The following is an 18,853-nucleotide window of genomic DNA, read 5'->3' as shown; positions in this document are numbered from 1 at the left end:
GAGGGAGACATCTCTGATAACATTAGATAATGCAAAATTGTTGTCCCCTTAAAAAAACAAAAGCATCGATCCTCCAGGCGTGTGTGTCTGTGTATTCACTTCCTCTAATCATATGTACTAGTGTGTGCACACACACACACACACACACACACGCACATGCACTCGCGAAATATATTCGATACTGTGTGAAAGTCTTAGGCAGTCAGTGATGTTTAAATGATCTTGATATTATGTCTGTCAAAGTGTATTAGCTTTGCCATTTCAAAACCTCTCCTAATGTCACTCCATTATTTGCAGTGACCATCCGTACTCACTCTGCAGATAAATAGCTTTAAATATTTTCCTTGACTGCCTCAGAATTTTTGCACAGCACTGGAGATTTCTCCGCCATATTTATTTACTGCTTTGGTACCTCAGAAACCCGCAGGTCCTGCTGGAGACATGTGAGGCCTGACTAATGTTGAGCAGAGCCCTGCTGTGCTGGCACCCAAGCTGGGGAGAGAAGGGAACTGTTGGAGCCTGCCAGGGGAAAGCCTCGTCTAGAGGCTTGAATAATTGGTAGGAGATCAAGTTCCAGTGGAATGATCCGAGGGGGTGTGGCAGTATTCCAGGTGTAAGTGAAGTCTGTGGAACAGATATGCAGTAATGGGCCATTTTTCATCCCAGAGAGTAAGCATGAATAATTAGCAGGTGTCACACTCTTGCTTTTCTATTGACTAGAATTATGTGTTTGAGAAAGGAAAAGGTCGTGCGTTTTCTGTCAGCTTGTCCGAATCGGAGATGATTCTGGAGCTCATCCCAGGGAGAATAGGAGTCCACCCTGGATGGGACATCAGTCTATTGCAAAGTACATACTGTATATACACTACATCCAGGAAGCTACAGGCCTGGGATGGAGCACCATCCCATCAAAGGGCGTACATACCACAGATCAGTCATGCACTCATTCACACCCATGTGACTACTCAGTCCAACTCGGCATGGGGGGGGGGGGCATGTGGCTTAGGGCAGATTTCGCCGCCTGGCTGTCGGCTGTAGAATAGGGATGTTTTCAATCGATCAGGCTAAAAAGGGGCGGGTGATCAGGTACCCCTACCCTCCTCGCATGTACCCGCTGTAGGGGGAAACCAGAGAACTCAGATCCCCACAACGACATGGGAAGAACATGCAAACTCCACACACGGAGCCAGGGTAGAGCCTCGAACCCACAACCCTGCAGGTGTGGGACAACAGAACTGACCAGAAAGGGAAGTATGTTTTGAAAACAGTAGTTTCATCTCCATCTCTGACATGGTAAATATGATGCAAAAATGTCTGCGTTTGATAAAAACGAACCGCAGAGGTGCAAATGTCAATTATTCATGCTTCATATTTTCTGTCCCCATCATTTTCTCTACCTGCTGTTTATCGTTGCAGATATTTGGGTTTTTGCTGATAACTTTACAGAAACAAATCAGTTCAAATCTTCTAGTATGTTAGTTCGTGTCACGTGGCATAAGGGCACCGATCTGTCACTTCCGTTCGCAGAGATGTAGAATTTATTGTATCAGCGATCGACGCTGATCCGATAATGGACAGGAGATACAAATCACAAGTTCTAGCATGACTTCCTACAGCCAACAGAATGTTGCAAATGAGTATAGAACATTCAGTCATGATCATGTCAAAAAAGTATAACATTCAGCAGTGATTATTACCTGGATGGTACACGCACAATATTCTTCACTTAAGACCAAATGCATTTGGTTTGTTTTGGGCTCAGCCACATTGGAACCATTAGTTTAGTCTGGCACGAAAGCCGCAATTAAGTAGTCCAAAACCCATCTGCTGTTGTCACCAGCTTTTTCCCAGCCCGGAGTTCTGTTCACCATTGTTCTGATAGCGAGCTCGCTCTCGCGCTAATTAAATCCCAACATACACTAAATTGTTCCCAGCCATTTTGAAGGGTGCTTGTCTGAAGTGAGCATTTGCCGTCACGCCTGTAATCACAGAAGCTGACGGGTTAACGGGAATTTAATATGCATCCTCTTCTTCTGTAGGATTTCAGCGCCAATACATGCTTTGCGCGCACCAACAAATGGCTGACATTTTTATTATGGTTCTGGAATTCGGAAGTTCTGCGCTCGTAAATTCCGTGCCTTGCTCTTTGAATGTATAGATCTGTTCTTTATCGTGCTCCCAGTTCAAATAAAATTATCTGTATTTACAATACACTAAAGTAATCACTCTCCCTTGTATTGTAAGAGCAAGACTTCAAGGGAAAATACAACCGTTATTTTGTGGAGTCTGACACTGCCAGGTTGATATTTTACACTTGCCATCCTTCATAATGGGAGGCAGATATCTGTTTCTGTTCTCTCAGTCAGATTTGCCTCATGTCTGACTAACATCCTTCTAACTGGCATAAATGGCCCTCTGGATTTAGGTCATGTGACCAGGATGAACATTGGACACACTTAATCTCCTGCTTGCTGAAATACCTGCTTTTGTACTGAGTGTGTACCAGTTACAAAAACCTCATATCAAAACAATGTTTTTGTTTTGAATACTCAGCATGGTTTTGGGGGGGCGGGGGGGGCGGTTGCTTCTGTCCAAAACAGAAAATTTTCAGCGCTCTTATTGATCATTATGGGTGTTTTTTTCCCATTTTTGCCAAGTCTTGTGAATTTGTGTTGCTATGAGGTCATAAGTCATTACTGCACATCTAAACACCAGACATCTCTATTTCGCAAGAAGTCTCTATACAGTCAGCCCTCGTGCATTCGTTCTTCGTGATTCGCGAATTCACAGATCCGCGAAAATTGCATGTTTCCTTTACGTATTTTATTGAATTGTACCTTGGTTACGTATATGACTTCTGTCAGTAAGTTTACAGTACCGTTCGTTTACTCTCAGTTGTACTCACTTCTGTCAGTACCTCAGTTTACTTTACTCTGAACGAAAACGCAGCCAATGCCGTGTTCTTTGAGTTAGTAGGGGTAACATTAGTATACTGTACTGTAAATGTGCTAGTGTGACAAATATCCGTTAGGCGATACTGTACTCTATTTTTACATCAAAGATTTGTTTTTTTTAAAAGGGTAATGTATTAAGCTAACTTTTAAATTAAATTAAAGTGTTTTTGGGAGCATGACTGGAGTCATATTTAGGGTTTAAACTATAGAAATAAGCACATATTACCATTTTTAGTGACTCTACCAAACATCCGCGAATCCTCCTCTTTCGCGACGGGTTCTGAAACGTAACCTCGCGACTGTACTTGCAAAAAAAGAGCAATTGGGAGCAGCTCCGCCAGAGCTCACCACTACCTGGTTGGTGGAAAATGGCTCTGGATGGGGATGCATGGAATCTACAGCTATCACAGTGTCAGCTGGGGACGTATCTGGGATGTATTTGAGCTTCCGTAGATGATTCATTATGGATAGCAGTAATCCCCCGAAGTAAAGTCTGAAAATGGAAAATCTGATTTGAATCTATGGGATGGGAATCGGATTTGTTGGCCCAGTTGTATCATTACTTATAACCGATTCATCAGGACATCGTCTATTTTCCGTAGTGATGGGACTTTGACTCTCTCTTAAGAGGTTGTCTGCCAGGCGACTGGGGCACAATGGCTGGTTCCCCACTGAGACTCAGGTTTAATCATAGTGCCGCAATCAGTTCTGCCGCTTACTTGAGGGCTGCTTAATTTTAACGCGGTGTTAAATGAAGTTTCTACTGTAGCGTGTTTTGACCAATGTTATTCTAAGCGAACAAAACGAGAAAATGGCTCGTGTAGGAAGAAAGTACGGCTTGTAAAGTGAAGGTAAACAGGAATTCTGGTGGTGTGGCTTTTCTCTTCTGCAGTCTATGCGTGTTCAGTACTTTATGGGCTTCAACTCTATATTTGTGATGTATGTAGTTTATTCAAACCCGAGCTATTTTGGAACAACGGAAACAATCATTATGAAACGTGGAGGGTGTAAAAGAAGACGAAAGAAATAGCATCTTGGATAATTATGCAAAAAAAAAATGACAGCGAGTTCTTTCAGAGAACAAGATGTTGCTCAGGCTATGGTAACAATGAGAACAGAATGGGCCAGATAGGAGGAAATGTTTAGATATGGACGTATTTTTGTGGCTAAAAAGTTTCAAATGCCAAAGAAACATATTGTTCAAGAGGTACCGTCTGTTTTTTTCTCGGTCGAGCACAGTATACGCCGGTGTTGTGCGTTTTTTTTCCACCTACCAAGTCAGGTAATAATGAGAGTATTATGGTTGTCAATCACTGGCTGCCGTTACCAGTCTTTGGTTCCGTTGGGGTTAAACTCAGCCGTGACTGACAGTACACGGTACTTTCCACTAACTGTGGGCTTCAGGACCTTCCTCGCACAGTCAGATATGTTAGTCTAGTGCATTCAGATACTAACCACATCTGCCCACGCAGACACGCTCTTCAAAGTCTCAATCATCCCTACAGCACTAAAAAAAAGGGGGGGGGGTGTAAAAACATGCAGCACTTTTGACAGTTAAAGATGTAGCTCGAGACATTTGCTCATTTTCATGTCACTGTCGGCGTAATTCAACACAGCCGAACACGTAGGTAATTACTATATATTATGAGATACAGCTAACATGTCACGTTACAATGTAAATATACTCTTCCTATAATCCATAATGTTCATTATATATTCCCAATCCATAAATCTACTATGTGCGTATGACTAGCTATAGTGGGTATCGCTGACAAGCTCATCTTTTATTAACAAATGCATTTTGGGAAGATGGAGGGGCTGCGTTGACCACGGGCTCCGCTGTTAACGGCCATAAATCATCATCGTCCCTGATTACCGCCTGTAAGCGACTGAGTAGCTCAAAGGGCGGCTCTTGACGGGCAGCAGACCTTGAGAAGGATGTAACCGCGTCCCGTGGTCCCCTGGGATGGTGACTTTCTGCGATTGTACAGCCAAAGATATATAGACAAAACAAAAGGCAACAACGAGAGAGTGTGTCGCTAAGTATTACCATTGTTATTGTATTGGCTTTTATTGTTTTTTATTGTTATCACTGTTATTGTTGTTGCTGCTGTAATCAATCAAGCTTCACATGAGGTGTATGTCACTGGACACTCCCTGCTCAATTGTTACAACTGGAGGCAAAAAAAAACAAATGAATATTGATGTACTAGTCATTGCCAGTCACTGGACTGTATCTTGAGAATGTATTAAAAGAGCAGTACTTCATTGTTCAAAGTTTTTCCTTCACAAATATAATGTTGTAATTAAACCATAACTTATACCAGTGTGACAATGGTCATTTGTAATGTATACCCAAATACGTCATACAGAAGCGTACTATTTTCATACTACTTAATATTCATGCAAAGAATGAAAATGGAAATTGAATTGTATCAGCCTAATCATACTATTTCTTTTTTTGTTGCATAGCATGCAAGATCTGTGTATTTTGGAAAAGATTTCTTAAAATACACGAGATTTGAATCATATCAGTGATTAACTGCATGATCAGATGTAGAAGAAATGAAGCATACTGAAGTTCAGATGTTATTCCTCAGCAATGCGCATCCTCTAAGTGCATTTTCACATAAATTTAATTAGAGTCCTAACAAAATGACCAGTACTGCTTTAAAACTGAGTCACGATTGTTTTGGTTTTGACTATTCAGATTTCCCCCCTCAAGGTAGACACGAAAGATAACAATTAGAAAATTATGATTTGAAAAGAGGTGTATTTTGGATGTTTCATATACATTGAGCAGCAGTGGTTTCAGAATCTAGCACTGAATTTGGCTTTATGTCTGTTAATAATAAGTATATTCACAATGTATTATGCATCGAAAGGGAATGGACGACTTTAATATTACAATCTCTTAAATCATATTTGAGGTGAGCGCAATTTATACAGATGACGCGCGAAGGACGGAAGGTGATGATGACATGATATAGTATTAAAAGACAAAATATAGACTAGAATCAAAGACTGGCGAGGGAGGTAAGACCCAGGAGTGTATGACAGCTGCCTCGTCTGCTGGTGACCACATAGAGAGCTTTGAGCTGCATTCTGAAGCCATAGATTATTAGCATGTGACCTTGACCCCTGCTGCTAGCACAGGGAAGGCACCATGCCGTGATTCTACGCCGCAGGAAGTGCAAGGTGAAAGCTCTACAAGTGGCAGGCACGAGGAAAAATACCGCGAGCTTATAGGGACAAAGACAGTGCTGCGTCCTTCTAAAACAGGAACTCGAGACTTACGCGACTTGCTATGTCTCAATTCTGTTTAGCGTTTGAAAGCATTGTAGGCAATCCGTGACATTACATTCATCAGTCTTCATTGTGATAATTGGAAAAGGATAGTTACCCACAATAATTAAACAATAGCTGGAGTTTTGCAGCATTCCGCTTTTATGGATTCTTACCAGTCTTATTTAATTTAGCCAGTTGGTGCAGCTTTACATTAAAATGGGTTGCGTATCATTATTTTATTTCCTACAGGCTAAAAACACTCAAATAAAGTGATTAGAGGGCACTGATGATGATTTTGAAGCAGTCCAGGGCTGTTACACACTCAGAGCATAATAGCCCTCATGGGCTAAATTACGATGTTATTTCACACAAAGATAATTATTTGCTATTGTTGTTTACATTGCTGCTTCTGCTCTATGACGCCACGTATTCGATTTAAACAGATTTTCAGCGTAAATCTCTCCCAGTGTTATTGAAATCATTAGCTTTAACAACAGCCTGATAGGCCGCAGTTGCAATGGGCATCATTAACTTACGGACGCGGCGCTGTTTAGAGATGATGTTTGCCAGTGTGTGGTCGCCGGAACAATATCTAATGATTTACCACTTGCTCTTTTATTTGCAGGGAAATGCCAATGAGGGCACACGCATGGTGGAGAGCGCTGTCGTTGCTGGGAGTCTTGTTTCTGGGCACCAAGGGGAGACCAAGCGAAGACGGATATGGGTTGAAAGGCAACCAGCCACTAGTGAGGCTCCGGCATAAGGTATCGATTGCTCCACCCCAACCCCGCCCCATTCCGAGCTCCTCCGCCGCTGTCCCGAGCGCGAGGGGAATTCGGTTTACAAATAACACCGATCATTGTCACGGAGTAAAGCGACTCCGGTTCTACTCGCATGCCCGTCTGCGCCTCTTCCGACCCGAGCGCCGTGCCCAGAATCGGATGGACGCGGCACTCAAGAGACCAAGGTTAATGCGGTCGGGGAGCCGCACTCGCATGCAAAGCGGAACGGAAGCAGCCGGCGTTGTAATGTAACGCTGTTAAATACTTGGACGTCGAGGGGCCCCGCTTTGCCCAAACTCCCGGAGCAGCCCGGATACTTAATCAGGGTGCCAGCGATGTTTTTGTAAATCAAAGGAACATATCGCAGGGGTAATGAGGCCCATTTTCTGAAGGGACTGTACTTTAAGGCACAAAGAGCGATTAGACAGCCAGGCACAGCTACTGAAATGTAACATGATCAGGGAAACGAAAAGCTTCACGGGAGTGTGGCAGGATTCCCAGCTTTCCCACATCTGGCGTGACACTCGCGCTTTCAGGTTCTCTCATGCACGCAAGAAATCTTATAACAGATCTATATTATTCTGTCATAAATCTAAAATTAGCTACATCAAAAGCGGTGGATGGTTCACAATCTCGACAGGCTTTTTACAAGGCAATAAACTGTTGCGTACGTGTAAATGCGTGTGCATGTGTGCGCGGACGTGTCTGGAATTGGAAATCTCGGGCCAGCCTGCTGACCAATGTTGGCAGGGCTGCTGAGGGATCTCGGACACTGAGCAAGTGCTTTGGCTAAAAGCCTGGCAAGTCCTCCAGAGCCAGTCACAGCGGCGTAGCGCAACTACTGATACCTGCCACAACTCCCAGTTGTAGATACATGATTTGCAGATGTAACCACGGCAGCGACATTAACTCCAACACTGAGTGTATTTACATCACAAAGTAAGACAGATGGTGTGTAATAAACCTATGCAAGCACATCGGGCAAAGATTTTTCACACCAAATGAGAAATTCACGTCGGGCCGGTAGAAAAATGAAAGGCAAAATGGAACGATGCTTTAATTAAGACAGCTTTATTAGGAAAACACCTTTGATGAATCATCTGTTCGACATTTGCAGAGGGAGCGCTGTTAAGAGTTGAGGCCATTGCCCTTCCAAGATATTGTTGAGAAAATCTAATTTTCCAAATGGCTTTTCAGTGAAACTGAGTTGAACAGCAGGGTTGTTCTCATTAAAGCACGTTTCCATCCACCCTTCAAACTGGCTTGTAGTCTTTGTTGACGCTGCGTGAGTCATTTATACCTTCCAGGTACATCGCCTTTGAATCCTGGAGCTTAGGTGTTGAGTATTTTTAACTTACTTTGTGAAGCTAAAATGAATCCTGGTCTTGTGGACTCCTGATGAAGACAAATGAGGTTTAAGTGTACTGCTCTGCAGCCAGCGGAAAGACTCGACAGGCCGCACATTAATATACTGAGGTCACCTTTAATTCCTTGTGTAGTCAGCCAATAAACAGTCATTTTAAGTGCTGCCTTTGAATATTAAACAAGCATCTATTGTACGGCTTTCAGCTTTTTTAGGTGAACATTAATTTATGACAATCCAATACTAATTAAAGGAATATGAAACATGTTGATTGTAGGATAGGGAGTGTGTCTCACTTTATTATCCATTTTCACTGTGGGTGGGGCCTGTAGCTCAACACTGTTTTGCTAACAACGCACAGGTCATGGGTCTGAATTCCCGAGAGTGCACATAAATTGTAAAATGTACATTGTAAAATGTAATGGTAGTGTACTGTTTTGGATGAAAGTGTTGGGTGAAATTAAATGAATTTGGTGTTGTAACTCGCCCCTGGTGAAAAGACTGGGATTAAAGTGAGGGGATATTTCTAATTTCGTTAGCCAGATAACTTAAGCCAAATGTAAGGATCGCCCAATAGGAATGTCTGATTTCGCCTCCTATAGGACAGCGTCCATGTTTGGCTTAAGTTATCCAGCTGGAGAAATCCTGCTTTGTGGAACACACCCCCTCCAGGTCTCCTAGTATTCAAAATAAGTTGTCTTCCATGAATGTATTAAGAGACAGCTAGCCTTTACTTGAATTGTTTGTAAAACTCGGAGACCACAGACTATTGAACTAACTATGCAGATCCTGGGGTATGTTTCCCAAAAGCATAGTTGCTAACGATGTTAACAACTTATATAGTTGGAAACATGCAACAACTCAGTGGTTCCAGCAATGTAAGTTGCTGTCGGGAGCATTTGTAAAGCCTGTCTGCGATAGGTACAAATACAGTCATGTCAGCGGATCCTCGTACGTGGCGAGCAATCACAAGTGCCAGGAGCCGCAGGGACATCGAGCGGAGCGGAAGTGGAGATGCTGCTGAGTGTGTGGAGAGAAGCGCTTTACTTGTCAATGAAACAAGAGCCTGAACGCCCATGAAGCACAAGGGAAAAAATATGAGGCCTCACGTACAGTACCGCTCGCTCAGCTCTGCGTGCAAACTGCTTACTCCACGCGGCAACATCTCTTAGTGGGTCCAGTGCTACAGGGGGAGGGGGCAGTGGGGTGCAGCTATGAAGACACTGGACGCGCTTCGATGAGGCGAACATCGCAGGCAATGACAACCGAAGAGGATTGTCAGCCAGAGAATCTCCCAGGACTCGCCAAAGAGGCGGCATTCGCCTCAGCTCTGATTAAGACCCTCTATTGCACTCGATCGGTTTAAGCAGGTGGTTTTTTTTTTTTTTTTTTTTTTTTCCCCCATGCCGGCTACATTAGAAAATGCATCTCTACTGGTTAAATGCACAAAATTTATGCCTAAAATTCATTGTACTTTGCTTCCAGTCATTTATTCCGGTCAAGGTTAGGAGAATGGACAGGCAGGGGGGCCGGGATCTATTCCAGGCAGCGTGGAGGAGGGAGGGGAAGACCGTGGATGGGGGTGCCAGTCCATCACAGGGTGCATGCTCACATTCATGACCTGAAATTATGAGCGAATGCTCCTCATAATTTGCCACTGTGCTTGTGACCGGGAAGTTGTCGGTTCGAGTCCTTAAGCAAGGCCCTTAACCTCTCTAGGTTAATGCTCTGGGTACTCAAGACCAGAGGTGGAAAGTTCACGTCCATAAAGTAAAAATCCAGACCATGATTTTGTTTCAAACAACCAGTCGAATGCATAAGGAATCACAGTCACAGAGACTCAACTGGCTGGCTGAAACAGAATCTTGGTCTGGATTTTTACATACCGGACCTGGACTACACACCCCTGCATGGGATGAATGGCCAGACTTCAGGCTTTGCTATCTGCATATTATGTGTGTGTAAATCTCAACGGAATAAAATATTTTTAAAAGACGCATTCCAATGTACTCGTTCTTGCGCAAATGGCAAATGAAGCATCGTCGTGATAATGATCTATTATATTTATTGTTTTATTTAGTGAGTCAGGACCATAAAGAAATTATTGTGCTGGGTGACACTCCAACATAAAACATGGGGGGGGCGGCATCTTTGAGCAGCGAACGCACTAAACACTACTTTGTCCGAGAGTCCTGACAGCCACGCGGGAGGAAAACACAGACGTAACTCCTGACACGATAAACGGGAGCAGGCAAGCAGAGAGAATCTGGTAGATTGGAGCAGATATTGTTCTGTGGCATGATTCAGAAGCGCGACAGCAGTACTCACCTGGGAAACTTATTTACCCCGGGAAATAAATCATACCGCCCTCAGCGGGGGGGGGGGCTCCCACAGACATCTACCCTGACGTTGTCACTCAAAGGCTGCTCCCATTGTTCTGGAAATCAAAGTGGTAACTCGGGGGAGGGGTGTCCCTCGGTATTCAAGGTGACGCCTGATTAAAACGGGATAAACGGACAGAATGCTTTCCCAGTTTCGGGTTGGAAGGCGAGGTTTAGTGAAATGAGGTCCCTGGGATTTGTAGATAAGATAAAGATAGAAGCTGTCAGTCAGCTCCTGTCATCAGGCAGATGATTGGCTGTCACGCAGCTGGGTGCTCCAATCCCCCGAGAGCGCGTTGAGGTCGTCTCAACCAATGGGGGGGGGGGGGGTGGGATTGAACCATTGTAAACCGACGCTCCGTCTCTACAGCTAAAACTGACAAATAGAAGGATGGGCTGCTTTATAATTTTTGTCATGTTCCATATCGTTTTCCCTCCTCTTCTTTTGCTTATTAGCATAACATCTATAGCTACCGCACTAGAGTAGACAGTTTTCTGTTTTTTGCTCAGGTGAAACTTCTCCATCTACCTCCAGGTTTGCTTTGACGCATGGGGCCTCGTTGTGGCTGGAACTTAAAGAACCTTCAGTCGGTCGCTGCTCCCTGCTGCTGTCTTTAGTTTCGTGTCAGGTTAGTTCAGAGGGGGACACTCGGGGGCCCAGATGAGCTTGCGACACGCTAACGGTTTCGGTCGAAAGCTGCGAGAAGAGTAGGAAAGGGAGCAGAATATGGGTCACGTGACACCTCAGAGTTTGAATGCAGCTACATGCAAACCTTTGGCTTGGGGGGGGGGGGGTAATGAGGGGAATGTAAGGACAATTCCAAGGGCCCCTAAGCGAAAGGGGTCCTAAAGAATTTGGATTGGATTGCTCTGGGTTGGGGGCCCGATTTAGTGGAGCCCAAAATGTAGCAGGACCTCTGGGAGGTGGGGGACGTCTATTGTTGGTTAGTCCCCGACCAAATCATAATAAAAATGAGAAATGACGCCTAGATAGAAACAAGCCCTCATCGCGGCCTTTGGCTTTACGCAGAGCGTTCGCTGTGGTACCTCTGCAAAGACGCCTATACTGATTCATCACCTCCTATCGCGTTTTCCTGCTGAAGAAGTGATTCTGAAGCAGCTCCCAGCAGGTGTAGGCGAGCGAATTTGTCATCCAAGCTTAATGCAAGCCTCTGCACTATGGGGTGGAGACCATCCCTGCACGCACTCCTCTCTCTCCTCTCTGTCAGCAAAAATGCACCGTGCCGGACATTGGATTTTCTACATACTACAATGTTGTGGTGAACGTTATTATGTATTTATTTGTATATATGATAATAAACATGTATATCGCATATGTATAATATTCTGTATTGCTTGAATCACAATGGACTATAAGAAAAAATATATACAGTTATAAAAACTCGTTTGATCACTTGAAAAATTATGAATATTTTTAGATGGTTATGTTGGTTAAATGAATGGTTTTATTATAGATTAAATCCTCGCACCAATACAGTTACACTGAAAGTATATAAACAAAAATCCGCTGACCATGAGTGATTTATTCTTATTTTTTCTTTGCAGCAGGAAGGTAGTCCAGAGGGATTGCAAATAAAAGGTAGGCTTTTATTTAATTTTATTCAAAATTTACTTTTTGTCTGTTTCTGTCTTGGCTCCACCAGCGCTGCGGATTTCCTTGATGGCAACATTTATGATTATTCATCATACTGTCTTAAAAAAATAAACTTTCTCTTTTTAGGTAAGCATTACTATAAATACCACTTGCTATAAATACTAGTGCGTGACCCATTCTGGGATGCTGCGTAGGGCTGTTTGAGACAGCCTGCCCACTGCCCGCTTTTTCTCATTGTGACGGCAACCTCGGGGCAAAATGAAGTGGCAAATCCCTGCCTCATCATTGGTCAGGGGTGTGGCTTAAATACCAGTACCACAACACGGAAAACTGGACTCACTGGCGAAAAAAGGCAAATCCACAAACGCGTAAAAGCTCACACCCGCGTTTCCATAGTGTGAATATCTGTTGGAGACGCAAAACACAGCGAAGACCGTTTATATGGTGTAAAACCACGCACACGATGCTGTTTTCTCTTAGTCAGTGGGCTTCCTTCTAACAGTGACAAAACGGACGTTCACTCAGGCAGATTTGAAGACTGGCAGCTAGAACACCTTAACGTCTCGTCAGCTATTTGCCTGCACACACGACGCACTTTGACCCAGAGGTCAAGCTAATTGAGCGTGCGGTTGACGCGTTTTATTAGTAAACAGTTTGACCCATCTGATCCTTGGCTTTGAATTCTGCTGATTGACAAACGCATTATCACCCACTAAAACCTGGGGAAAATCGTTGGTCTAAAAACCTCAACAGTGCTGAAGGTCTTTATATATCACCACACCAAAGTGATGCTGAAAAGAGCATTAGGAAGGATTCCTCAGTACCAATTAAAATAAAATTCCTTGCAGGGTTTCTCTCTAAAGTATCGATTCTCCAGTTTCCAATTTATTATGAAAGCAGTGTATAGATTGTGAGAATTGAATGCTTTTGCACTGAAGTGGTGAATGTCTTTACCCAAGTACTCTTCTATAGAAGCTAAGTGTTCTGACATCCTATGACTGAAAAATATTAATAAGGAATTTTGACAGTATGGCACGTTATGGCACTGAATACTCAAACGGGAATTGTGTTTTTTTTTTTACTCAGGGATTATGGAGAGAAAATCAGATTACCCACAATGCTTATAGATGCACGCATAAATTGCTGACCATCTTGACTCAGGTTTGCGGTAGGGAGATGATAGTTGCAACGAAAGCTACAAACCGCAAAATGACCTGCTACATATAAGCAATTAAAATTGCTTTCACAGAGAAAAAAACGAATGACTGGATCGAAGGAGCAACGAAGGGTGAACAAAGAATTTGGCCCAGTCCAGTTCGGGGGCTCAGGTTTATGGCAGCCTCATGACGGCCTTATAAACTCCCCTTTGGCAGAAAGTTTTGGGCTTTAGTTCTCGTTTTAATCCGCTCCCATCACCTTATCATTCAGCTTACCCTCTGGCTTGTCTTCACACCGGATCATTGAGGTGGAAGCCAGGGATCACTGTCGATCCAATGAGAACGTTACTGACCAACCCATGAGCCAAAAACCGGCGCAAGACTGTGTCGAATCCCTAAACTGACACACCGTTCAAATTCCGCTATCATATTATCGACGGATGGGTGTGTCAAGATCCTTCCATGCTTTTCTTTAAGGACCAGTAAAGAGTCTGAAGTCACATAAATCGCACACTTTGTATGTATGCAGGAGCAGATTTGTTGTCACTGGGGCCCCAATGAAAAAGTCAGTGGGGGCCCCTGGATGATTCAGAACATGCTGCCTCAGCAACTCTTTAGCAAGGAAGGCATTTAAATATTTAATGTAGTGTGTGAGGGAGACAACAGGGTATCCCCAAATCACAAAGGCCCCACACTGCTGCGGATTATATAAAAGGTTAGCATTTGTTTATTTATTTGTTTGTTTGAATTATTATATTAAATATGGAAAGCACAAACGAGCACTTTCACACCAAGCAACAAGCAAATGTCTTGCCGTTTTTTCCTTTTGCTTTGTTCGTGTCCCAGTTACCTTTTTGGAAAGTGTAAAGTGTCTGTCCCCATTTTATATTCACATCAAAGAAAACACCTGTGGGGTTTTTAGATTTGAGATAGGAGGATCGGGGTGGTGGGGCGGGAGGGGGGGGGGGACCTCATACAGTATTAACTTCTCTGCAGCGATAAAGGATTTTATGATAAGAAGATTAAACAATGATGACTTCGATTCAGGCTAAGCGCCATCGTTACATCCGCACGGTTAGGTTATAAACCGCCGTGTTACTGTTCAATTCTACCGCATTAAAGCAACGGCCTACGAAGTCTTAACGTCTGTTTATAACTTTAGCTTTCATATAAATTTTGCTTAACTGCAGTCTGTATTGCGTCCTAATGCGTCCACTCTGTCTTAATTTGAGCAGTTGCCGAATTTTAAGTGCGTTTAACAAACTGTGTTACCTTATTAATAGTTATTCATGACTTTGCAACGTTTTGCAAGCACATAAATTAAACATAAATAGCGTACTTTCAATTACAGACAATTATAGCATGTTTGTTTGCTTTATTTGTTGAATGTTATTATTATGTATTGGTCTTTCGCCGAATCTTCATGCATTTATGCATGTGTTACGCTCCTGCTGTACATCATATATATATGTGTGTGTGTTTGTGTGCATTTATGCATGTGTTATTCTCATGCTCGTGCGCTATATCATATATATTTTACGCCCTGAGGCACAAGACAGTGGTTATATTACAGTCCAGAAAAATATAGTATGCATCCGAATATATTTCACTCTTCAAACTTCTTTAATTTTGGAGGTATAATATTTCCGCGATGCACAAATCATCTGATTTCTATCCAGTTTTTCTGGGTAGCGCAGGCCATATTGGTGTCCTTCCCTAACAGTGAGATCGGGGACCTCACTTCACATTCAGCAATATTCGCACTTTTTTTCCTTGGGTTTCTGGTGATATGCGCATCCACAGGGACAAATGAGGCGAGGCCTGGCCCTTTGCATCGCACGCGGCTTTATCGCTGACAGGTTGCTCCTTCCACTAACCTCCTGGCAGCTGTTAAAAGGTCGTGCAAGGATGTAGGTGACGGGCGGCCAGCTAGGACTCCCACGCCAGCTTTCACGCATAGAGGAAATGCAAATATGTCACGCAACGCAGAGGGCAGCGCTCTCCGCTTCCTGGAAAAGTCAATATTAGCATCCACTGAATATTCATGCCTAAGCAGGGCACGCGTGTAACGATATTTAGCGCTTCGGGTGTTATTTGGAACATGGTGTGAGATTTACGCTAACACTATATTGAAAACACAGAACAGAGCAAATATAACTGTACCGGAAACTAACTTTTTTGCCCTATTTACTATTTTATGGGTACTATATTTTTTCTCATGTATGACACTTTTCCCAGCAAGTTCTGAAGCCAAAGATTTATAATGAATTTAAGACTGAATCTGAGTTTTTGTATGTAATTCTAATTGTTAATATTATGGTCTTAATGCTGTAAACATTGTAGCCATAACAATATCCTAAAAATACTCAGCAATGAACAAATATTAACGTGTTAGCTCTTTTAGGAAAACAAAATGGCTATTAATAGATTTCAATTGCTTTTTCTTCTTTTGTAGCCTTTGTAGTTCCATTCCGCTGCCTTGTGACATGTCTAACATTAATATTTCTGTTAATAGCTACTTAAAACATGCACTTTCGACCTTAGCTGTCTGAGGAATTTCCAACAGGATAGAAAACCAAGCTAGTCTTTAGTTACAGTTTAATTATAAGGTCCATGGTTTGAAAAAAAAAATGGTAGTCAAATATTCCTAGGGTTTGGCTCGTGTTATCAAAGAGGAAGTAATAAGCGATATTCCAGTGGTGTGTAACATTAAAGGAATCAAAAAATAACAAGGGTAAAAATGCAAAATCACCATCTTAATATTATAGACACTGTGGAATGGGGGTAATTAGACGATTTTTTAAGGTTGAGGGGATATGAAACGCGGTAATTTATAAGGAGAGGCCAATCGTATTATTAAGCAATGAATAGAGAGTGAAGTGGGAGGGGCACTCCGGGGACCAATCAGTTTTCAGCTGGGGCCAGTACCCCCCCGTGGCCCCGCCCCTGTCATGAAATGCCCGTATTTACTTTCTAAGTGTCTACGAATCAGAGCATGTGCCACCAAATGAATAAAGAACTCCGATGGCTTATTGCAAAGTGAATAAGCTGCAGGCGTTTTGGATGAGTTTACAATTAGCGGAGCATTGCTAGCCTGATAAACAGAGCTGCTCGGTCTGACACTATGAGGGATGCATTTCAATTTGGGCGAGTCAATGAGCCCTCCGCTGCTCCAGCTGCTAATCTGATTGTGAAGTATTCAAATGAGATGTTCCGGCAAGCAGAAACTCCGCAGAAATAAAACGAAGTGCGCATTTTTAATAAATCCGCAAGCTCGCCGCGAGGACATATTTTACAGAATCGTTCTACATACAATGAATTGGAATTTTAAAATATTTTACATATTGTTCCGGTTTCATGAAATGCATGTTGCTGTATTTCTAACACAGGAAAGATGTACTTTAATACTGAGGTGCAGACGGTGATCTAAGTCAGGTATTCCCAGTGCGAGCCATGATAACCCATTGTGAGAGCTTATTTTTAGTGTAGATGGAAGCTCATTATCTAGAATTAAGCTACTCGGTGAATTATGTCACTGACCTATAGGATTGGCTCCCTTTCAGACAGATTTAATTTGCCGAAGAACAACAGGACATTACTGTTCTAGTAGTTTCTAAAATGCATACAAAATGCGTTCTGTATGTTTATTGTCTAACTCCCTTCTTAGCATGTGCACTGATTTTAAGTCGCCTGAATTTTATGTACGCTCGTATGGATGTGGCTATTTGTGATGATTCTGATATTTTTTGTTTTAAACGAAACACATAGGTGGCTTAAATTCTGAATGTTTACCGGTGAATGCACGCACACACAAGCACGCATGTGCTGACATGCTACGCTCGGCTGTTCTGGGACAGCGAAAGACTGCGGGAAGGTGCTGAGCTCCGCTCACAGCTGTTTATCGCCGTTTCCCCGGTGAGCACGGCGCGGTCGTTATGGAAATGCCGGGCAGGTCAGGCCTTGTACGTTGGTGTATAAAACAACTGAAGGGAAGGAGTGATACGATGGCTTTCAATAGGCAGGGAACATGGAAGAAAATAATATTAATTAAGGGACACATGTTTTATTGTACGATTGCCTTTCTTATACACATGCCTGGTTCGTCACCCAAGACTTGTATTAAATACAGTCTCATTGTAGCTCATTGTATTAATTTTAAAATAACATCTATATCCAGTTCAAGAAATATATTTATTTAACTGTATGATGATGATTATTATTATTATTATTGTAGCAGTAGTAGTAGTAATAGTTGCAGGGGCGCTGTAAAGGGGGGGGTAAACGATGACGATTCTCGGGGCCCATGACTAAGAGGGGGCCCAGAGAAGCCCCCAATAAACTGTGTTGGGGGCCCTGTCAAGATTCTTTTCATGGGGCCCAAAATCCTTAGCAGCGCCCCTGAATAGTTGTATTAGTAATAGTCAAATTAGTACCAGTAGCTGGTGTATTAGTAGTAGTAGTAGTAGTTGTCGTATTAGTATTAATAGTAGTCATCATATTAATAGTAGTAGTAGTTGTTTTGCATTAGTAGTAGTAACAGTAGTTGTTGCTGTATTAGTTGTAGTAGTCGTCATATTAATAGTAGCAGTTGTAGTATAGTAGTAGTAGTACCTCAGAATCAGTATTCAGGGCCATAGTTATGTGTGTCTTCGGGTTCATGTCCTCAGGCTTAGAAAAACCGCAGAAATGTGAAATTCCAACTAGAAGAAAATATAATTATGTATTGAATATGAAATATCTGAATGTATGACTGTGCCGCATGTGCAGCACTCAGTATAATACAGTCAGCGCACTGGCGAGGTGACAGGCAGTCAGGAGAATGTTCTGGGTGACTTTGTAACCTAGCCTCTGTGCATGAGGAATGCTCTGAATTGGAAAGTCCCTGAAACAGCGCTTTTGTTGTCTAGGTATTTAATGTTTTTTTTTTTTCTTGAAGACAAGAGATCCCACAGTTCTTTGTTTTCAAGGGGAAAAAATGAAATACTTCACAGGAGCCTCCCAGAGTTGCTGGACGCCATGGTCCAGTGCACTGCTACTGTAGGGCTGTGCAGAGTGTGGGCCAAACCTCTGCATTTTTCCCAGTTGATTCTGGGGTTTGTGTTCTTACTTGCGTGGACTTGGTACCGGGCAGGGTTGTGGCTGGTGGGCATCTGTTGGTGAAGAAAGATTCACTGATCTTGACTTTGCCGACGATGCTGTGATCTTCGCGGAGTCAGCGGGGGCTCTGATCGGGGCTCTCTGGAGACTGAGCGAGGAGTCTGAGTGTCTGGGCTTGCGAGTGTCCTGGATAAAAACCAAGATTCGGGCCTTTAA

The 18,853-nt window shown here is 42.9% G+C and overlaps 1 protein-coding gene across 3 annotated transcripts in view; it reads left to right on the top strand.

The window, feature by feature from the left end:
- The window catches only part of LOC125720713 (follistatin-related protein 5-like), a 96,265-nt gene that overhangs the window by 9,654 nt on the left and 67,758 nt on the right, over nucleotides 1-18,853 (top strand). For 2 of the 3 annotated variants that reach the window (XM_048996478.1, XM_048996477.1), the window contains 2 exons: nucleotides 6,868-7,006; nucleotides 12,335-12,368. In XM_048996478.1, the coding sequence (XP_048852435.1) occupies nucleotides 6,872-7,006; nucleotides 12,335-12,368 (169 nt within the window). In that variant the 5' untranslated portion in view covers nucleotides 6,868-6,871. The remainder of the gene's footprint in view (nucleotides 1-6,867; nucleotides 7,007-12,334; nucleotides 12,369-18,853) is intronic. The other variant, XM_048996479.1, reaches the window with a different exon arrangement.

Source organism: Brienomyrus brachyistius, chromosome 25 (assembly GCF_023856365.1).
Source record: "Brienomyrus brachyistius isolate T26 chromosome 25, BBRACH_0.4, whole genome shotgun sequence".
Lineage (NCBI taxonomy): Eukaryota > Metazoa > Chordata > Actinopteri > Osteoglossiformes > Mormyridae > Brienomyrus > Brienomyrus brachyistius.
The sequence above is the reverse complement of the archived record's forward strand: the minus strand, read 5'-3'. Positions and strand labels throughout refer to the sequence as shown.